General features: G+C 39.8%; 1 protein-coding gene across 2 annotated transcripts; it reads right to left on the bottom strand.

Moving 5' to 3' along the window:
- Positions 1–264: 264 nt before the first annotated feature.
- LOC149246281 (phenylcoumaran benzylic ether reductase IRL1-like) lies at positions 265–13,825 on the bottom strand. 2 transcript variants are annotated; one of them, XM_089455656.1, is made up of 5 exons: positions 13,605–13,825; positions 13,315–13,491; positions 1,012–1,252; positions 680–883; positions 265–585 (listed from the first exon to the last, which is right to left on the bottom strand). In XM_089455656.1, exons 1-5 carry the CDS (start codon positions 13,791–13,793, stop codon positions 422–424), a joined length of 975 nt encoding a protein of 324 aa, XP_089311782.1. In that variant the 5' UTR covers positions 13,794–13,825; the 3' UTR covers positions 265–421. The 2 variants fall into 2 exon arrangements, with proteins under 2 accessions (XP_089311782.1, XP_089311783.1); XM_089455657.1 differs by lacking the exons at positions 13,315–13,491; positions 13,605–13,825 and adding exons at positions 1,392–1,562; positions 1,676–2,275.
- Between the last annotated feature and the right edge of the window lie 823 nt (positions 13,826–14,648).

The raw sequence follows: 14,648 nt of genomic DNA, 5'->3' as shown, positions 1-14,648 counted from the left end.
ATGTCTTTTTTTTAGAACTTTGTATACTTATAAATACAAGTTTTGTATGAAAAACATGACATTAATGAATATTTTGATGAATAAAAAACTACAAGTTTGCCACTTAAAATTCTAGTTGATATATAAAATTAATTGCAATTAAAGAAAAATCATTAATAATCAAATCGTAATAATAAACTCCATAATAATCAACTCAAAAATTAATTTGAAATGAAGAAAAGAAAACCAAAAAAATAATTCCAAATTTATCATATATATGTCAAACTTTATGTTTTCATGTTTATAGGCGTATGCTAATTTTATAAAATTTAGACTTCTTCGCTCTCCCTCGTACTATCTTGTCCCTATATCTTCTCTCTATTTCCACATCATATTCAAAACAAAACAAGGCCCCGAGGCTTTTGCTATTACAGTACCCAAGTCAAACATACTTGTCAAGGTATTCTTCCATAGTGGTGTATTTCATATCGAGGTACAGCTCACTCACTTCCACACCTTCGTCTCCAATTCTGAAGTTGGTTTGCTCTCCCTTCACGAAAAAGGAGTATCGTAATGACAGTAAAAGAGCCGCAGGGAACGGCGCTTCTGTCTCAAGTTACAACAACGCCCACCATGAATGACAAATGTAAATAAAAATAAAAATGGGAATAAAATTGAGTTGTAAGTTGGATATTCTAACCTGCAATTTGTTTGAGGAGTTGGTCTTCCTCTATGAAAATTTTGCGAAGAGTTTTGCCAATCTTTTTTTCCCACAAGGCTACAAGGTCGTTGAAGGATAGAGTATTGGGAGGAGGCCTGAAATGCAGGGTCTTGTTGACAGTTCTCTCATCATCCACGGCTTTGATGGTGAAAATTCCAACGTCCTCCTCAGTCATAAACACAGCTGCTTATAATTTAGAAATCAATTTTTTATGTAAGAAAATTTATTTTACAGTCCAATGTGTAATATTGTGTATCCGTCATTAAAATTTAAACATAAAGCTACAGATACCCATATTTTTATATACACACCTTTGGCATTCCCGTTGCCAAGTATTTCAACTTTATCTGTAGGAGGAACTCGAAGTCCACGTTGCCCAAGATTTGAGACAAAAAGGCCAGCAAAGCAGTTGCAGCAAATGTATGTATAAGGAATGCCTTGCCCTTCGATTGCACGACGAAGTTCAGCTTTTACTGCAAAATACGAACTCTTTGCAGGCTCCACTGCATTCACTCTATCAACGTCATTCCCGAACTCGGCTGGCAGAAATCTCTGTACTATCAAAAATACAGCTAGTTGGACTCTTGGATTAGAAAAATCTGTAATTATCAGAATAAGTTGTGAATCTGTGATTATCAGAATAAGCTGAACCGTCCAATTGAAAGAAACTGCAATCGAAATTCTTCCATACCTTGATTGTTCCAACTTGTTTAATAGCGTTGATAATGTTATGCTGAAGCGAATAAGAATCCATACAGCTATCACTTAGTTGCGTCTGTGATGCACCTCCACCTATTGTGGAGATAACCACATCCACTTTCTTTATGGCCTCTACCACACTCCAAAAGTCCTCTAGCGATCCCTGCACCACCACATCGAGTACCCATTATTCATCTTCAAATAAATTAGTACGCCCTCCAACACATGTAAATAATAATTTGATTGGGCATCTACTATGTGGGGGGATTTACTTACATGAAGGATATTAGCACCTGAGGCTTCCAAGGATTCCAGCAGCTGGACTTTCTCAGGCTTAGAAGCAACAGTACTGGCCGAGTCTCTGACGAGAAGAAAGGTGGGATGGCCGAGATCAAGGCTGGCTTTGGCAATATGACGACCAATGTAGCCTGTTGCGCCAACTATCAGAATCCTGCTCTTCTCCATATTGCAGGCCAACAAAAGTATGGGAATACAAGTTCTTCTGGTGCACATATATAACAAAAAAATTGAAACTTCGAGACTCTCTGTTTGACTCTAATTCCCAAAATTAGTAAATTTCACAATCGGATATCTTTTTTTAAATTTTACAATAATTGAGATTATTTACAAATCAATTCTAAACATCAAAATTTTAAATTCTAAATCCCAGAGTTAAATTCTAAATTCTCGATTTGCGGCCATGCTAATTTTCCCTGTATCGTTCCAATTTTCTCTCTTCAATTCCACCACGGAAGTTCCAATGGAAGACCAAGTTCGTTGCATGATATGACTTTAGTGGTACCAATATTTTCCAGGCCGCGTGCGTTTACTTAATATGTAAGAGATCAGTGGACCTGGAATTCTTGCGGACTGAGTTAATAAAAACTCAGGGAGAATTGTTTTCCACGACTTTAAATTCCAACGGAGTTCTTTAATTTTCTCTTTTAACGGCACTTACAACTAAAAATTCCAAAGGAGTTGTTTAATTTTCGCTTTTAACGGCACCTACAACTTTGAATAGTAGCAGCAGTTCTAGCAGTTCTAACAGAGAGGAGCATCATTACGTCGACCAAAAAGAATTCAATTCAAAGGATCATGCGAGGGTTAAAAAGTTATCTGTAGCCAATCAGCTCATTAATTCCTTGCATGATATGACTTTAGTGGCACCAATATTTTCCAGGTCACGTGCGTTTACTTAATATGTAAGAGATTCAGTGGACCTGGAATTCTTGCGGCCTGAGTTAATAAAAACTCATGGAGAATTGTTTTCCACGACCTTAAATTCCAAAGGAGTTCTTTAATTTTCGCTTTTAACCCACCTACAACTGAAAATTCCAAAGGAGTTGTTTAATTTTGGCTTTTAAGGGCACCTACCGCTTTGAATAGTAGGAGTAGACTTTGAATAGTAGCAGTAGTTCTAATATAGAGAAGTATGTGGAGTCACGATTGCAGTTACACCAAAATCCGTAGGTGTTAGGAAACGGACACATCGCTAGATTTAAGTGTAAATGTGTTAGAAAACCTGCACAGATAAATCTAGCTAGTAAAGGTTGAATACACAGTTTTGCAGAACAAAAACACTAAAAGAAAATCGAAAGAACAAAAGAATGATTCATTAGAAAATAGGTTACAATGCTCATGATATAGCATTACTGAGTGAAGACCCCAAGGTAATGCACCATAGTGGTGATCAATGAGAGGAGTCAACACTTACAACAAGTTCCGGAGAGAACTACCAGTTGCAGAGTGAAAGGAGGAGCAAATCAGGGAGTAAATCATGCAGAAGAACTAGCCAGTTGCGGAGTTAAAGAAGGAGCAAATCAGGGAGTAAATCATGCAGAAGAACTAACTAGTTGCGGAGTTAAAGAAGGAGCAAATCAGGGAGGAAATCATGCAGAAAGAATCTTGCATGTAGTACTATGCTCTAACTAAGTGTCCGCATGTAGGTCTGTAGTACCTCCAACACCCCCCCCCCCTGAACACCACTATGGGGAAAAATAGAAAATGGGCCCTGGCAACTAAGGCCAAAGGTAACCCAAAATACAGTGCAACTTGTACTAAAATTGAGGAAAGAGGGAAAACCTCGTGGGAAAACCCCCCCCAAAATAAAATGTAATCAAAAGAAAACAGGAAGAAAAGGCAATTGCTAAGCAACTGTGTCCTTCACTCCAAGACGATCACGCAGAGAGCGAAACTTCTGCTCAATGAATGTCTTGGTGAAGATGTCTGCAGTCTATTCTGCTGAAGGACAGAACTGCAAATCAATGACCCAATCATGTACTAAGTCTCTGATGTAGTGCATATGGATCTCTATGTGCTTCGTCCGTTGCCATTGTACTGGATCCCTGCAAAATTTTAGAGTGCTCTAGTTGTCACACCAGATGACAATGGGCTGGTGGAACTGGACACCCAATTCAGGAAGTGTTGTAGCCACAGAGCCTAAATGGTGATGTTGACTACTCTTTTGTACTCGGCCTCGGCTAAAGAGAGAGCAATAGCAGCCTGCTTCTTGCTCGACAAATAGATAGGGCCAGACCCTAGACTGAGTGAATATATTAAGGTGGACTTTTGCCGCCCACCCAATTAGAATCAGTGAAGCCAAGGAGATTCAATGCAGTGCCTGCTACATAGTGAATCCTGAAGGTGATAGTGCCCTGCACATATCAGAGGATGCATTTGGCAACATTCTAGTAGCTCATGCGGCTCCTGCATGTATCTGGAAACTGCCCCTACTACATATGAGAGATCTGGTTTGGAGTGGGTGAGGTACAATAAGCTCCCCACTAGCTGTCGGTAGAGAATATTGTCAACTAATGGAGTGTCACCTCCATCCTCAAGGCGGACTCCAGACAGAAAAGGAGTCGATGTTGGCTTGCAATTAGTCATGTGAAATATCTTGAGGAGATCTCGTGCATACTTAGCCTGAGAGAGTTTGATGTCTGTGGCATCCTGGCTGATCTCAAGACTAAGAAAGAAGTGTAATGGACCCATGTCCATCATGAAGAACCTATCATGCAAGGCCTTCTTGACTACAGCAATGGCTAAAGCTAAGCTACTGGTGATCAGGAGATCATCCACATACAAATCTAAGATAAGAAGAGAATCATGTGTCCTGAGCATGTAAACATTCAGATCAGACTTACATATTTCAAAGTTTTGTGATAAGAGAAAACAATCCATCTTCGCATACCAAGCTCTCGGGGCCTACTTAAGGCCGTAGAGATATTTCTTCAGTTTACACACCAAAGATGAATCCTAAATGAAACCATGTGGCTACTCCATGTAGATCTCCTTAGATAGGTCTCCATGAAGAAAGGCATTCTTCACATCCATCTGATGTACTTCCCACCCCCTGGCAGCGGCAATGGCAAGTGCAAGGCGTGTGGAATCCATCTTTGCTACTGGAGCAAAGGTCTCATCATAATCTATGCCATGCACTTACTGGAAGCCTTTGGCTACTAGCCTAGCTTTTTGTCTAGTGATTTGCCCATCTGCAACACTCTTGGTCCTGTAGACCCATTTGCATCGAACAAATTTCCTTCCTGAAGGAAGGGGGACCAGATCCCAGGTCTGGTTCTTGAGGAGGGAGTTATACTCCTCCTCCATGGCGGACTCCCAAGATGGATGCCCAGCAGCCTCAACATAAAACTGCAGATCAGTAGACTGAACCAAATGAAAATGCTAGGATGGCGATGGTTCAGTGGCAGTGAGGGCAAGAGGAGGCTCAATAAACTCTGAGCTAGTCCTCTGCAGATCAGAATTATCCCCCACAAGACCATTTCTAGCAGCTGGGTGGTCTTGTGCATATATCTCACGTAAGCTCCTTGTTCTCTGATTTATGACAGGGGAAGTTGATTCACTGCAAGAAGCCCGATCTGTGCTTGGATGTGGATCATCATATGCATGCACTAGATTTGTATCTGAAGACTCTGTCTCTGCATCTGCATGCTCTACCTCGGCATCTGCATGCTCTGTATCTGCATCTGAGTGTACTGAGTCATCATCTCGGACATGAGGTAGATAAAAGGTGTCTACATGCGGCGATTGAGGTGCATGCAAGAGACTTTCCTCAAATTTGACACTTCGCTCAATGATGAGCTTGTCCGTAGAGGAAATCAGGAGTCGGTATCCCTTCACACCATCAGGGTATCCAAAAAAGATGCACTCAGTGCTCTGTGGATCAAGAGCTTTCCTCTTTTTAGAGGGGATCCTGGCCCATGCTCGGGAGTCGAAAACACGGAAGTAGGTGACCTCCGGTTTAGTGCCGCTCCAAGCCTCAAAAGGGGTCTGATCCTTGAGGAGATCTATTCTGGATGTAGTTAGTAAAATTAAGTGCTTCGGCCCATAGCTTATGAGGGAGTGACTTAGCATGCAACATGCAGGAAGCCATCTCTTTGAGAGATTGGTTCTTTCTCTCAGCAACTCCATTCTGCTGCGAAGTGTATTGAACTGTGTACTGCAACTGTATACCGGACTCAAGGCAAAGGTTCTAAAGTGTTGTGTTAACATATTCCCCCCCATTATCTATACAGAGGGCTTTGATCTTTCTCTCTGACTGTGTCTCAACTAGTGCTTTGAAATCTTCAAAGTGTGCAAAAACTTCAGATTTGGCCCTGAGAAGATACACCCAAGTATACCGTGAGAAATCATCAATAAATGTAAGCACATACCTTGCTTTGTTGATGGAAGGATGAGGAAAAGGCCCCATGAGATCACTATGGATCAGATCTAGAGGAGAGGATGCTCTGTGAGTCTTGCTGGTTTCAAACTTTTCTCTAAGATGTTTGCCAAGGACACACCCTTCACAAAATCCTTTGGAGAAACTGATATTTGGCAAGCCTTCTACCATCTCATTCTTGCTTAGCTGCTACATATACCTGTAATTTAAGTGACCAAATCTCTTGTGCCAAAGCCTACTACTATCATCAGCATGTGTAAGCAATAAGGAGGATTCAGATTCAATAAATTCAGAAAATGTATACAGTCTGGCTCCATTGTTTACCTCACCGGTTGCAATTTTGGAGCTGCTATGTAGGTCATATATGTTCACTGCATCTGGAGTGAATTCCACTCTCTTTCCAATGTCGGAATGAGTGATCTAATAAACTGAAAGCAGGTTTACTGAAATTTTTGGAACATGAAGCACATCTTCAAAGCTTCCGTGTAAAAGTTCCACTCTATCTTTTCCGGTGACCTCAATAGGTGAGTCATCTCCCATGAGGATGGGAGGTTCTTTGCATGCATCCAAAGAGGAATAGACTTCCTTTGTAACAACCATATGATGTGATGCACCAGAATCTATAATCCATGCATCAGGGGAAGAATTAATTGCAACTAAAGAATGAAAATTGTAACCTTTCCCGTGTGGCAGATCCTCATTTTTCTTCTTGGCACCCTGAGGGATGTGGTCCCCAAGGTTGTGATTCTGAAGGATTTCTGCCATTTGGTTAATTTGATTCTTCATGCAAGAGGATTCTGGATGGAATCCTCTTTGACAGTAGGTGCATTTGTTTCCTTTCTTCCCTTTCTCATTTCTCGAGCCCGAGGAGTCATTGAAGGGCTTAGTGTACCCTTCCTTCTTTGGATGGGAATGCGCTTTTCCCTTGTCTTTTTGTTGTTGATTTTTCTGATTTGAATCAGATCTGTGATTTTTATTGTAGCTGCCATCGTGCACAGCAAGTGCATGCGCTTTTGGAGGTTTGATTTTCCCCATGCCAATGAGTTTATCTTGCTCAAAAGTAAGGGACTCCATGAACTCTTTGAGAGAAGGCATAGTGTAGGATTTACCTGTTGCGAGCCTTACTAAATGAAATGTAGACACAAAGATGAAGTATTCTGATCCGAGCTTTGACATAATAGAGAGAACTTGGCGACTCTCCTCCTTGGATTTGTCAACCAGAACCCTTGAGTTGTAGCAATAGATCATTATATTTGGCAAAAAAGTCTTGAATTCTGTCATAGTTCCGTGGATCCAATAACAGCAGCTCCACTTCGATCAAATGTCCTTTCATCTCATCCTGTTTCCTATAGAGTTCTTCAACCTTTTTCCAAATCTCATTGGGAGTATTGCAGGCAGATAGATGAAACTGCAACTCTGGGGAGATGCACATGCATATGGATCCATGGGCCTCATCCATGTGGTTGAGGTACTTGGATTTCTCTATGGCTAAAGTGGGTTCCACTTCTGCAACCATGGTAATCCTGTACAACCCTTTTTGACGAAGGTATCGAGCCATTTGGTCCTTCCGTTTGTGATAGTTGTACGGTGTTAGGATCGATGCTTTGGGAAACTCCATTTTTCTGACGATCTTCGATCTCCAAGCTGTAATACCTACAAAATAAATTACTGGTGCGCCTTTTATCTAGCAACCTGTGGACTCTGATACCATGTAAATGTGTTAGAAAATCTACATAGATGAATCTAGCTAGTAAAGGTTGAACACACAGCTTTGCAAAGCAAAAACACAAAGAAAATCGGAAGAACAAAAGAATGATTCATTAGAAAATAGGTTACAATGCTCATGATATAGCATTACTGGGTGAAGATCCCAAGGTAATGCACCATAGTGGTGATCAATGAGAGGACTCAACACCTACAACAAGTTCCGGAGAGAACTAGCCAATTGCGGAGTGAAAGGAGGAGCAAATCAGGGTGTAAATCATGCAGAAGAACTAGCCAGTTGCAGACTTAAAGAAGGAGTAAATCAGGGAGTAAATCATGCAGAAGAACTAACCAGTTGTGGAGTTAAAGAATGAGCAAATCAAGGAGTAAATCATGCAGAAGGAATCTTGCATGTAGTCCGATGCTCTAACTAAGTGTCCACATGTAAGTGTGTAGTACCTCCAACATTAAGCACATGCCATGAAACACACGAGAAGCGTTGACATTCTACACCGGAGCGTTGACCTTCTACACTGCCATTAACGGGGAGCCAACAATCTCCCCCCAACATGAGCCCATTGTGTTTCGAACTCGAGACCTCTAGCTCTGATACCACTTGTTGGAGTCACGATTTCCATTACACCAAAACCCAGAGGTGTTAGTAAACAGATACATCAATCGATTTAAGCACATGCCATGAAACACACGGGGAGCATCGACCTTCTACACCACCATTAACAAAGAGCCAACAGCATCATTATGTCAACCAAAAAAACTCGATTCAAAGGATCATGGCAGGGCTAAAAAGTTATCTGTAGTTATTAGCTCATTAATTCGTTGCATGATATGACTTTAGTGGTACTAATATTTTCTAGGTCACGTGCGTTTACTTAATATGTAAGAGATCAGTGGACCTGGAATTCTTGCGGCCTGAGTTAAATGCTTCCCCGCGATAATTGATAATCCAAATAATGGAGAATTGTTTTCCACGACTTTAAATTCCAAAGGAGTTCTTTAATTTTCGCTTTTAACGGTGCCAACAACTAAAAATTCCAAAGGAGTTGTTTAATTTTCGATTTTAACGACACCTACAACTTTGAATGGTAGGAGCAGACTTTGAATAGTAGCAGCAGTTCTAACATAAAGGAGCATCAATACCTCGACCAAAAAGAATTCAATTGAAAGGATCATGGGAGGGCTAAAAAGTTATTTGTAGCTATCAGCTCATTAATTCATTGCATGATATGACTTTAGTGGTACCAGTATTTTCCAGGCGCGTGCGTTTACTTAATATGTAAGAGACCAGTGGACCTGGAATTCTTGTGGCCTAACTTAAATGCTTCCCCGTGATAATTGATAATCGAAATTGATAATAGGTATTATCTGAATTGTCTCACTACAACAGAGAGATACAATGGCCGAAAGTCACATGAAATCCCTTGAGCATGTGTAGGAGACAATGAAAAATTTGATGGAAAGATTGTTAGTCTGTGGAGAACATGTTAGATGTCATGAGGCAAAGGAATGGCATGGAAGATAGGGAAAAGAGGGTACATATGGCATTTTTAGACAAAAATTATGAATTCGCCAACGGAAATTTGAGAGAATGTAGGTTTTCATGGGGCATGAACTAGTTGTTTTGGATAATAGGTTGAGAAAGAAGGAAGCAGACTTCTATAAGGGAAAAGGGCCATTAGGATGACCCGCACATCCGTGAGGAGATGTCAAGGAAGAAGGAAAAAATTTTATTGATTGAGAAATAAAGGATAAGGTTGATGCTGCTAAATAGATAAAAATGGATTTGAAGTTAGAGCTTAAGCTCCGAGATAATTTGGATTTTGCTTTTTCTTTTGTTGATGTTTTATAAATTTACACTATTGTTAAGAATTTATTACAAGGTATATGGACGATATTTGTATAAGATAGTAGTTAAAAGTTTTCATAGATATATAAAATAAATTTTATGAACATGTATAAACAATACAACATGAGAACAAGCTAAATTTTGTAAAAGATTCTAGTCTCGAAGCCAGATTTTATTTATAATATAAAGCTACTATCTCTTTATTTAAAGAAAAAAAATTAATACATTTACCATATTTTCTACACTATCTTTTCATAAAAAAAAAGTCCTTTACCACCGGTTTTCATCAATTTTCATGTCTTATACAAAATAAAGCTACATATAAGGAATTACGCTAAATTGGATGGTTTAATTAATGTTTTTCCTAATTTTTAATAATTTAACAATGCCTCTTGAATGCGGGTGCTCAACAAGGACAATGAAGTGGCGGTCGAATGGAACGGTATGTGGCTAGCCCACATGGCCTTCCGTAGTCTGGCACACTGGTCTAAAATTGGCATTAACAATAGCCATAAATGGCATTTACAGGGGCACTGTTTCCAACCTATAAGCAACCACCCACTTTGGCTCTACGCAAATATGAATTCCAGTGATAATCTTACCACTGCACCTATCCATCATCCTCTATCACTACAATGCCTCTGCCCTCAAGCTGCTGCAGCACCCAGCTCTCGCACTACCACGGGGAGATGTTGCCACCTCCTCTGCTGCATTGATTTAGGCACGAGAATTCACTTCACGCAAAGCCTGACTTGCCATTTTGTATTCCACTCGGCCTCTGTAGCTAGTCTCTCCTCTGAGCAACCCATATATTCTACTGAGCCTCTGCATCACTCTGAGCCTAATCTCAGAAGAAATTATCAAACTTCTGGAAGCACCATGTCGAGAACGCGTCATCGTATGCGCAGTCGCAGGGGCGGAAGCAGAGGAAGCCTGACTCGTTCCCATCATTCTCCAGTTTCTGATTCCACTTCCTCTCTGTCCCAACAGACTACTGGGTGCTACCCAAACACCTGTAGTGGAAGAGGCCGCTCTCAATCCTACCGCCTCCATTCGATGCCCCCTGCCTCGCCTCCCAGCAGCATTCCTTCCATTTCTGCTTCACCTCCTAGAGGCACTCCATACCATCCACAGCCGCATCTCCAGTTTGCCCAATTCACCTTTCGTTCATCCATGAACAGGCCCATCATCACCGCCATTATCTCCATTTTCTTTCACAAGATGGAGCAAGCAATTGAGGGACAGGTCACTGAAGGTGGTGGTTGCACTAGAGCAATTGAAGAGCAAACCACTGAAGGTGGTGGCCACACTAGAGAAGAACTAGACATGGCTCAGATGAGCACCCACGAAGCAGGGAAGAGGCAAACAGGGCAGGAGACAGGACAAACGGGGAAGGAGGAGGACCAGGACCAGCATGAAGAAGAAGCTACGGACCCTTATCGCAGTTTCATCGAGGAGGAACATCCGGCGCAGCAAGCAGGCAACACAAAGGCCTCGGAACAAGCAGGTGTCGACATGGAGGATTATAGGTGCTTCATCATGGAGGAAAACCCATCGTCTCTGCCTCGCTCCTAGTCAGCCACATTGCTTGCCAAGTGTTTGCCACACAACCCGCCACGTGTTTGCCACACAGCCTGCCACGTGTCTGCTTTTCTCAGGTTTTTGGAATTTTTCTTTCTAGTTTCTTTAATGGGGGTTCCGGAAAAACTGATGGTTTTAGGTTCCTTGGTTGGTTTATGTTTCACCTTGAACAACTGATAAAAAACTGTGTGCAATTGTTGGTTTCCCCTGCGTGGGCAGCAAGTTAAATTTTGAAATCGTTTTTTGATTCGGACTAGTTTCCCATTATAGGCAGTCCAGACTTTGTCTCTGTTGTTTTTTTTGCCTTTACTCAGGCATGGATAGGCAAAGGCTTAGGCCTCAGTGTACAATATTTTTTCAGTAATAGAATTAGCCTAACTTAGAAAAAAATAAAAAATAAAAAATTAACAATGCCAAAAAGTTAAGCATAAATTATCTAATTGTTTTTGTTTCAAGATATTTTCAAACTTGTAACAATCGTTTGAACTAACAGTTGGGTAGCACCAAAGTAAAAAATGAACAACATGGGGATGTTCCATATTTTGTGGAGATGGGTTAATATCCACCAAATTTCAAGCCAGCGATGTAGGAGAACAAGGTTCCAAATCATATACAAATCCAAAATTAAGCTCTAGATTGTATTCATATTTACTCATGAATCTAGATTTTATGCAAATGTGACCAACCACAAATTTATACATATGAAAGGTACCAAAGAGTCAAATAGTAATAAATAGATAAACTATGAAATTTCTAGAAGCCTCACAATCAATCAAACTAAGAGATTCCAATGGTAAAGCATTATTAACTATCCTTGATATGTCTTTTTGGAACTTTATATACTTATAAATACAAGTTTGATATAAAAAACATCACATTAATGAATATTTTGATGAATAAAAGACTACAAGTTTACCACTTGAAAGTATATTTGATATATAAAATTAATTGCAATTTAAAAAAAAAGATTAATAATCAACTCAAAAATTACTTTGAAATGAGGAAAAGAAAACCAAAAAAAATAATTCAAAATTTATCATATACTTTAGGTTTTCATGTTTATACACGTATGCTAATTTTGTAAAATTATCTTGTCCCTATATCTTCTCCCTATTTCCACATCATATTCAAAACAAAACAAGGCAGGAAACTTTACGGCCCGAGGCTTTTGCTATTACAGTACCTATATCAAACATACTGGTCAAGCTATTCTTCTATAGTGGTGTATTTCATGTCGGGATACAGCTCACTCACTTCCACACCTCCATCTCCAATTTAAAAAATTCGGCCAGTTATACAAATTTAAATAAAAATATTGACCTGTATGATCGATCATGTGATAAAAATGGGAATAAAAAGTCACTTGTGAGTTGGAAATTCTAACCTGCAATCTTTATGAGGAGTTGATCTTCCTCTATGAAACTTTTGTGAAGAGTTTTGCCAAATCTTTTTTTCCCACAAGGCTACAAGATCGTTGAAGGATAAAGTATTGGGAGGAGGCCTGAAATGCAGGGTCCTGTTCAGGGCTCTCTATGTTACTCTCTAAGTATAAACACAGCTACGTATAATTCAGAAACACAGCTAAGTATAATTCAGAAATCATTATGTAAGAAAATTTATTTTATAATACAGTATGATATGTAATACTGTCTATCCGTCATCAAAATTTGAACATAAGACTACAAGTAGCCATGTTTTTATGTACACACCTTTGGCATTCCCGTTGCCAAGTATTTCAACTTTATCTGTAGGAGGAACTCGAAGTCCACGTTGCCAAGATTTGAGACAAAAAGGCCAGCAAAGCAGTTGCAGCAAATGTATGTATAAGGAATGCCTTGGCCTTCGATTGCACGACGAAGTTCAGCTTTTACTGCAAAATACGAACTCTTTGCAGGCTCCACTGCATTCACTCTATCAACGTCATTTCCGAACTCTGCTGGCAGAAATCTCTTTATCATCAAAAATACAGCTAGTTGGACTCTTGGATTAGAAAAATCTGTAATTATCAGAATAAGCTGTGAATCTGTGATTATCGGAATAAGCTGAACCGTCCAATTGAAAGAAACTGCAATCGAAATTCTTCCATACCTTGATTGTTCCAATTCCAACTTGTTTAATAGCGTTGATAATGTTATGCTGAAGCGAATAAGAATCCATACAGCTATCACTTAGTTGCGTCTGTGATGCACCTCCACCTATTGTGGAGATAACCACATCCACTTTCTTTATGGCCTCTACCACACTCCAAAAGTCCTCTAGCGATCCCTGCACCACCACATCGAGTACCCAGTATTCATCTTCAAAAAAATTAGTGCGCCCTCCAACACATGTAAATAATAATTTGATTGGGCATCTACTATGTGGGGGGATTTACTTACATGAAGGATATTAGCACCTGAGGCCTCCAAGGATTCCAGCAGCTGGACTTTCTCAGGCTTAGAAGCAACAGTACTGGCCAAGTCTCTGACGAGAAGGAAGGTGGGATGGCCGAGATCAAGGCTGGCTTTGGCAATATGACGACCAATGTAGCCTGTTGCGCCAACTATCAGAATCCTGCTCTTCTCCATATTGCAGGCCAACAAAAGTATGGGAATACAAGTTCTTCTGGTGCACATATATAACAAAAAAAAATTGAGACTTCGAGACTCTCTGTTTGACTCTAATTCCGAAATATTCTTAAATTTCACAATCGGATATCTTTTTTAAATTTTACGATAAGTGGGATTATTTACAAATCAATTCTAAACATCAAAATTCTGAATCCCAGAGTTCTTAATGAAACTTACTTTCATAGCATCAAAATTTTGTATAATTTTACAGTATTTGCATATGAGTGACGAGTGACTACATAAAGGTGACGAAATAACATAACATTTAGAACTAGATATAAAAATATTCCAAAAAACTACAACCAAATGTCTATGACAACTGTTTAGGTTAAGATGCAAGGTTTACATCAAGAGCATTAAATGTATCCAACTATACATTGTTAGTTGCATGACATGACTCTAGTGGTACCAATATTTTCCAGGTCGCGTGCGTTTACTTAACAGCACCTACACCTTTGAAGCAGGCGTTGAATAGTAGCAGCAGATCTAACAGAGGAGCATCATTACGTCGACCAAAAAGAATTCAATTCAAAGGAGCATGGGAGGGCTAAAAAGTTATCTGTAAGGGCTAAAAAGTTATCTGTAGCTATCAGCTCATTAATGGGCTAGGTAAGGGGCTGGGCAGTGTAGGTCATTGGTCTGATTTAACCTAGTATATTATTGGATGAGTGGCATATATTTTTTTGTTCATTAATGAATCAATAATTTTATATATTGTTTGTTTTAGAGGTTCTTAGTGTTGTGTATGGACTAGTGGTTGTTATAGTACTAGCTTACATATCTATCAAAAAAAGACAAAAAATATTCATAATT

Source organism: Pinus tabuliformis, chromosome 7 (genome assembly GCF_031772625.1).
Source record: "Pinus tabuliformis cultivar Carrire ecotype Pingquan chromosome 7, CPIR1, whole genome shotgun sequence".
Classification (NCBI taxonomy): Eukaryota; Viridiplantae; Streptophyta; class Pinopsida; order Pinales; family Pinaceae; genus Pinus; species Pinus tabuliformis.
The sequence above is the reverse complement of the archived record's forward strand: the minus strand, read 5'-3'. Positions and strand labels throughout refer to the sequence as shown.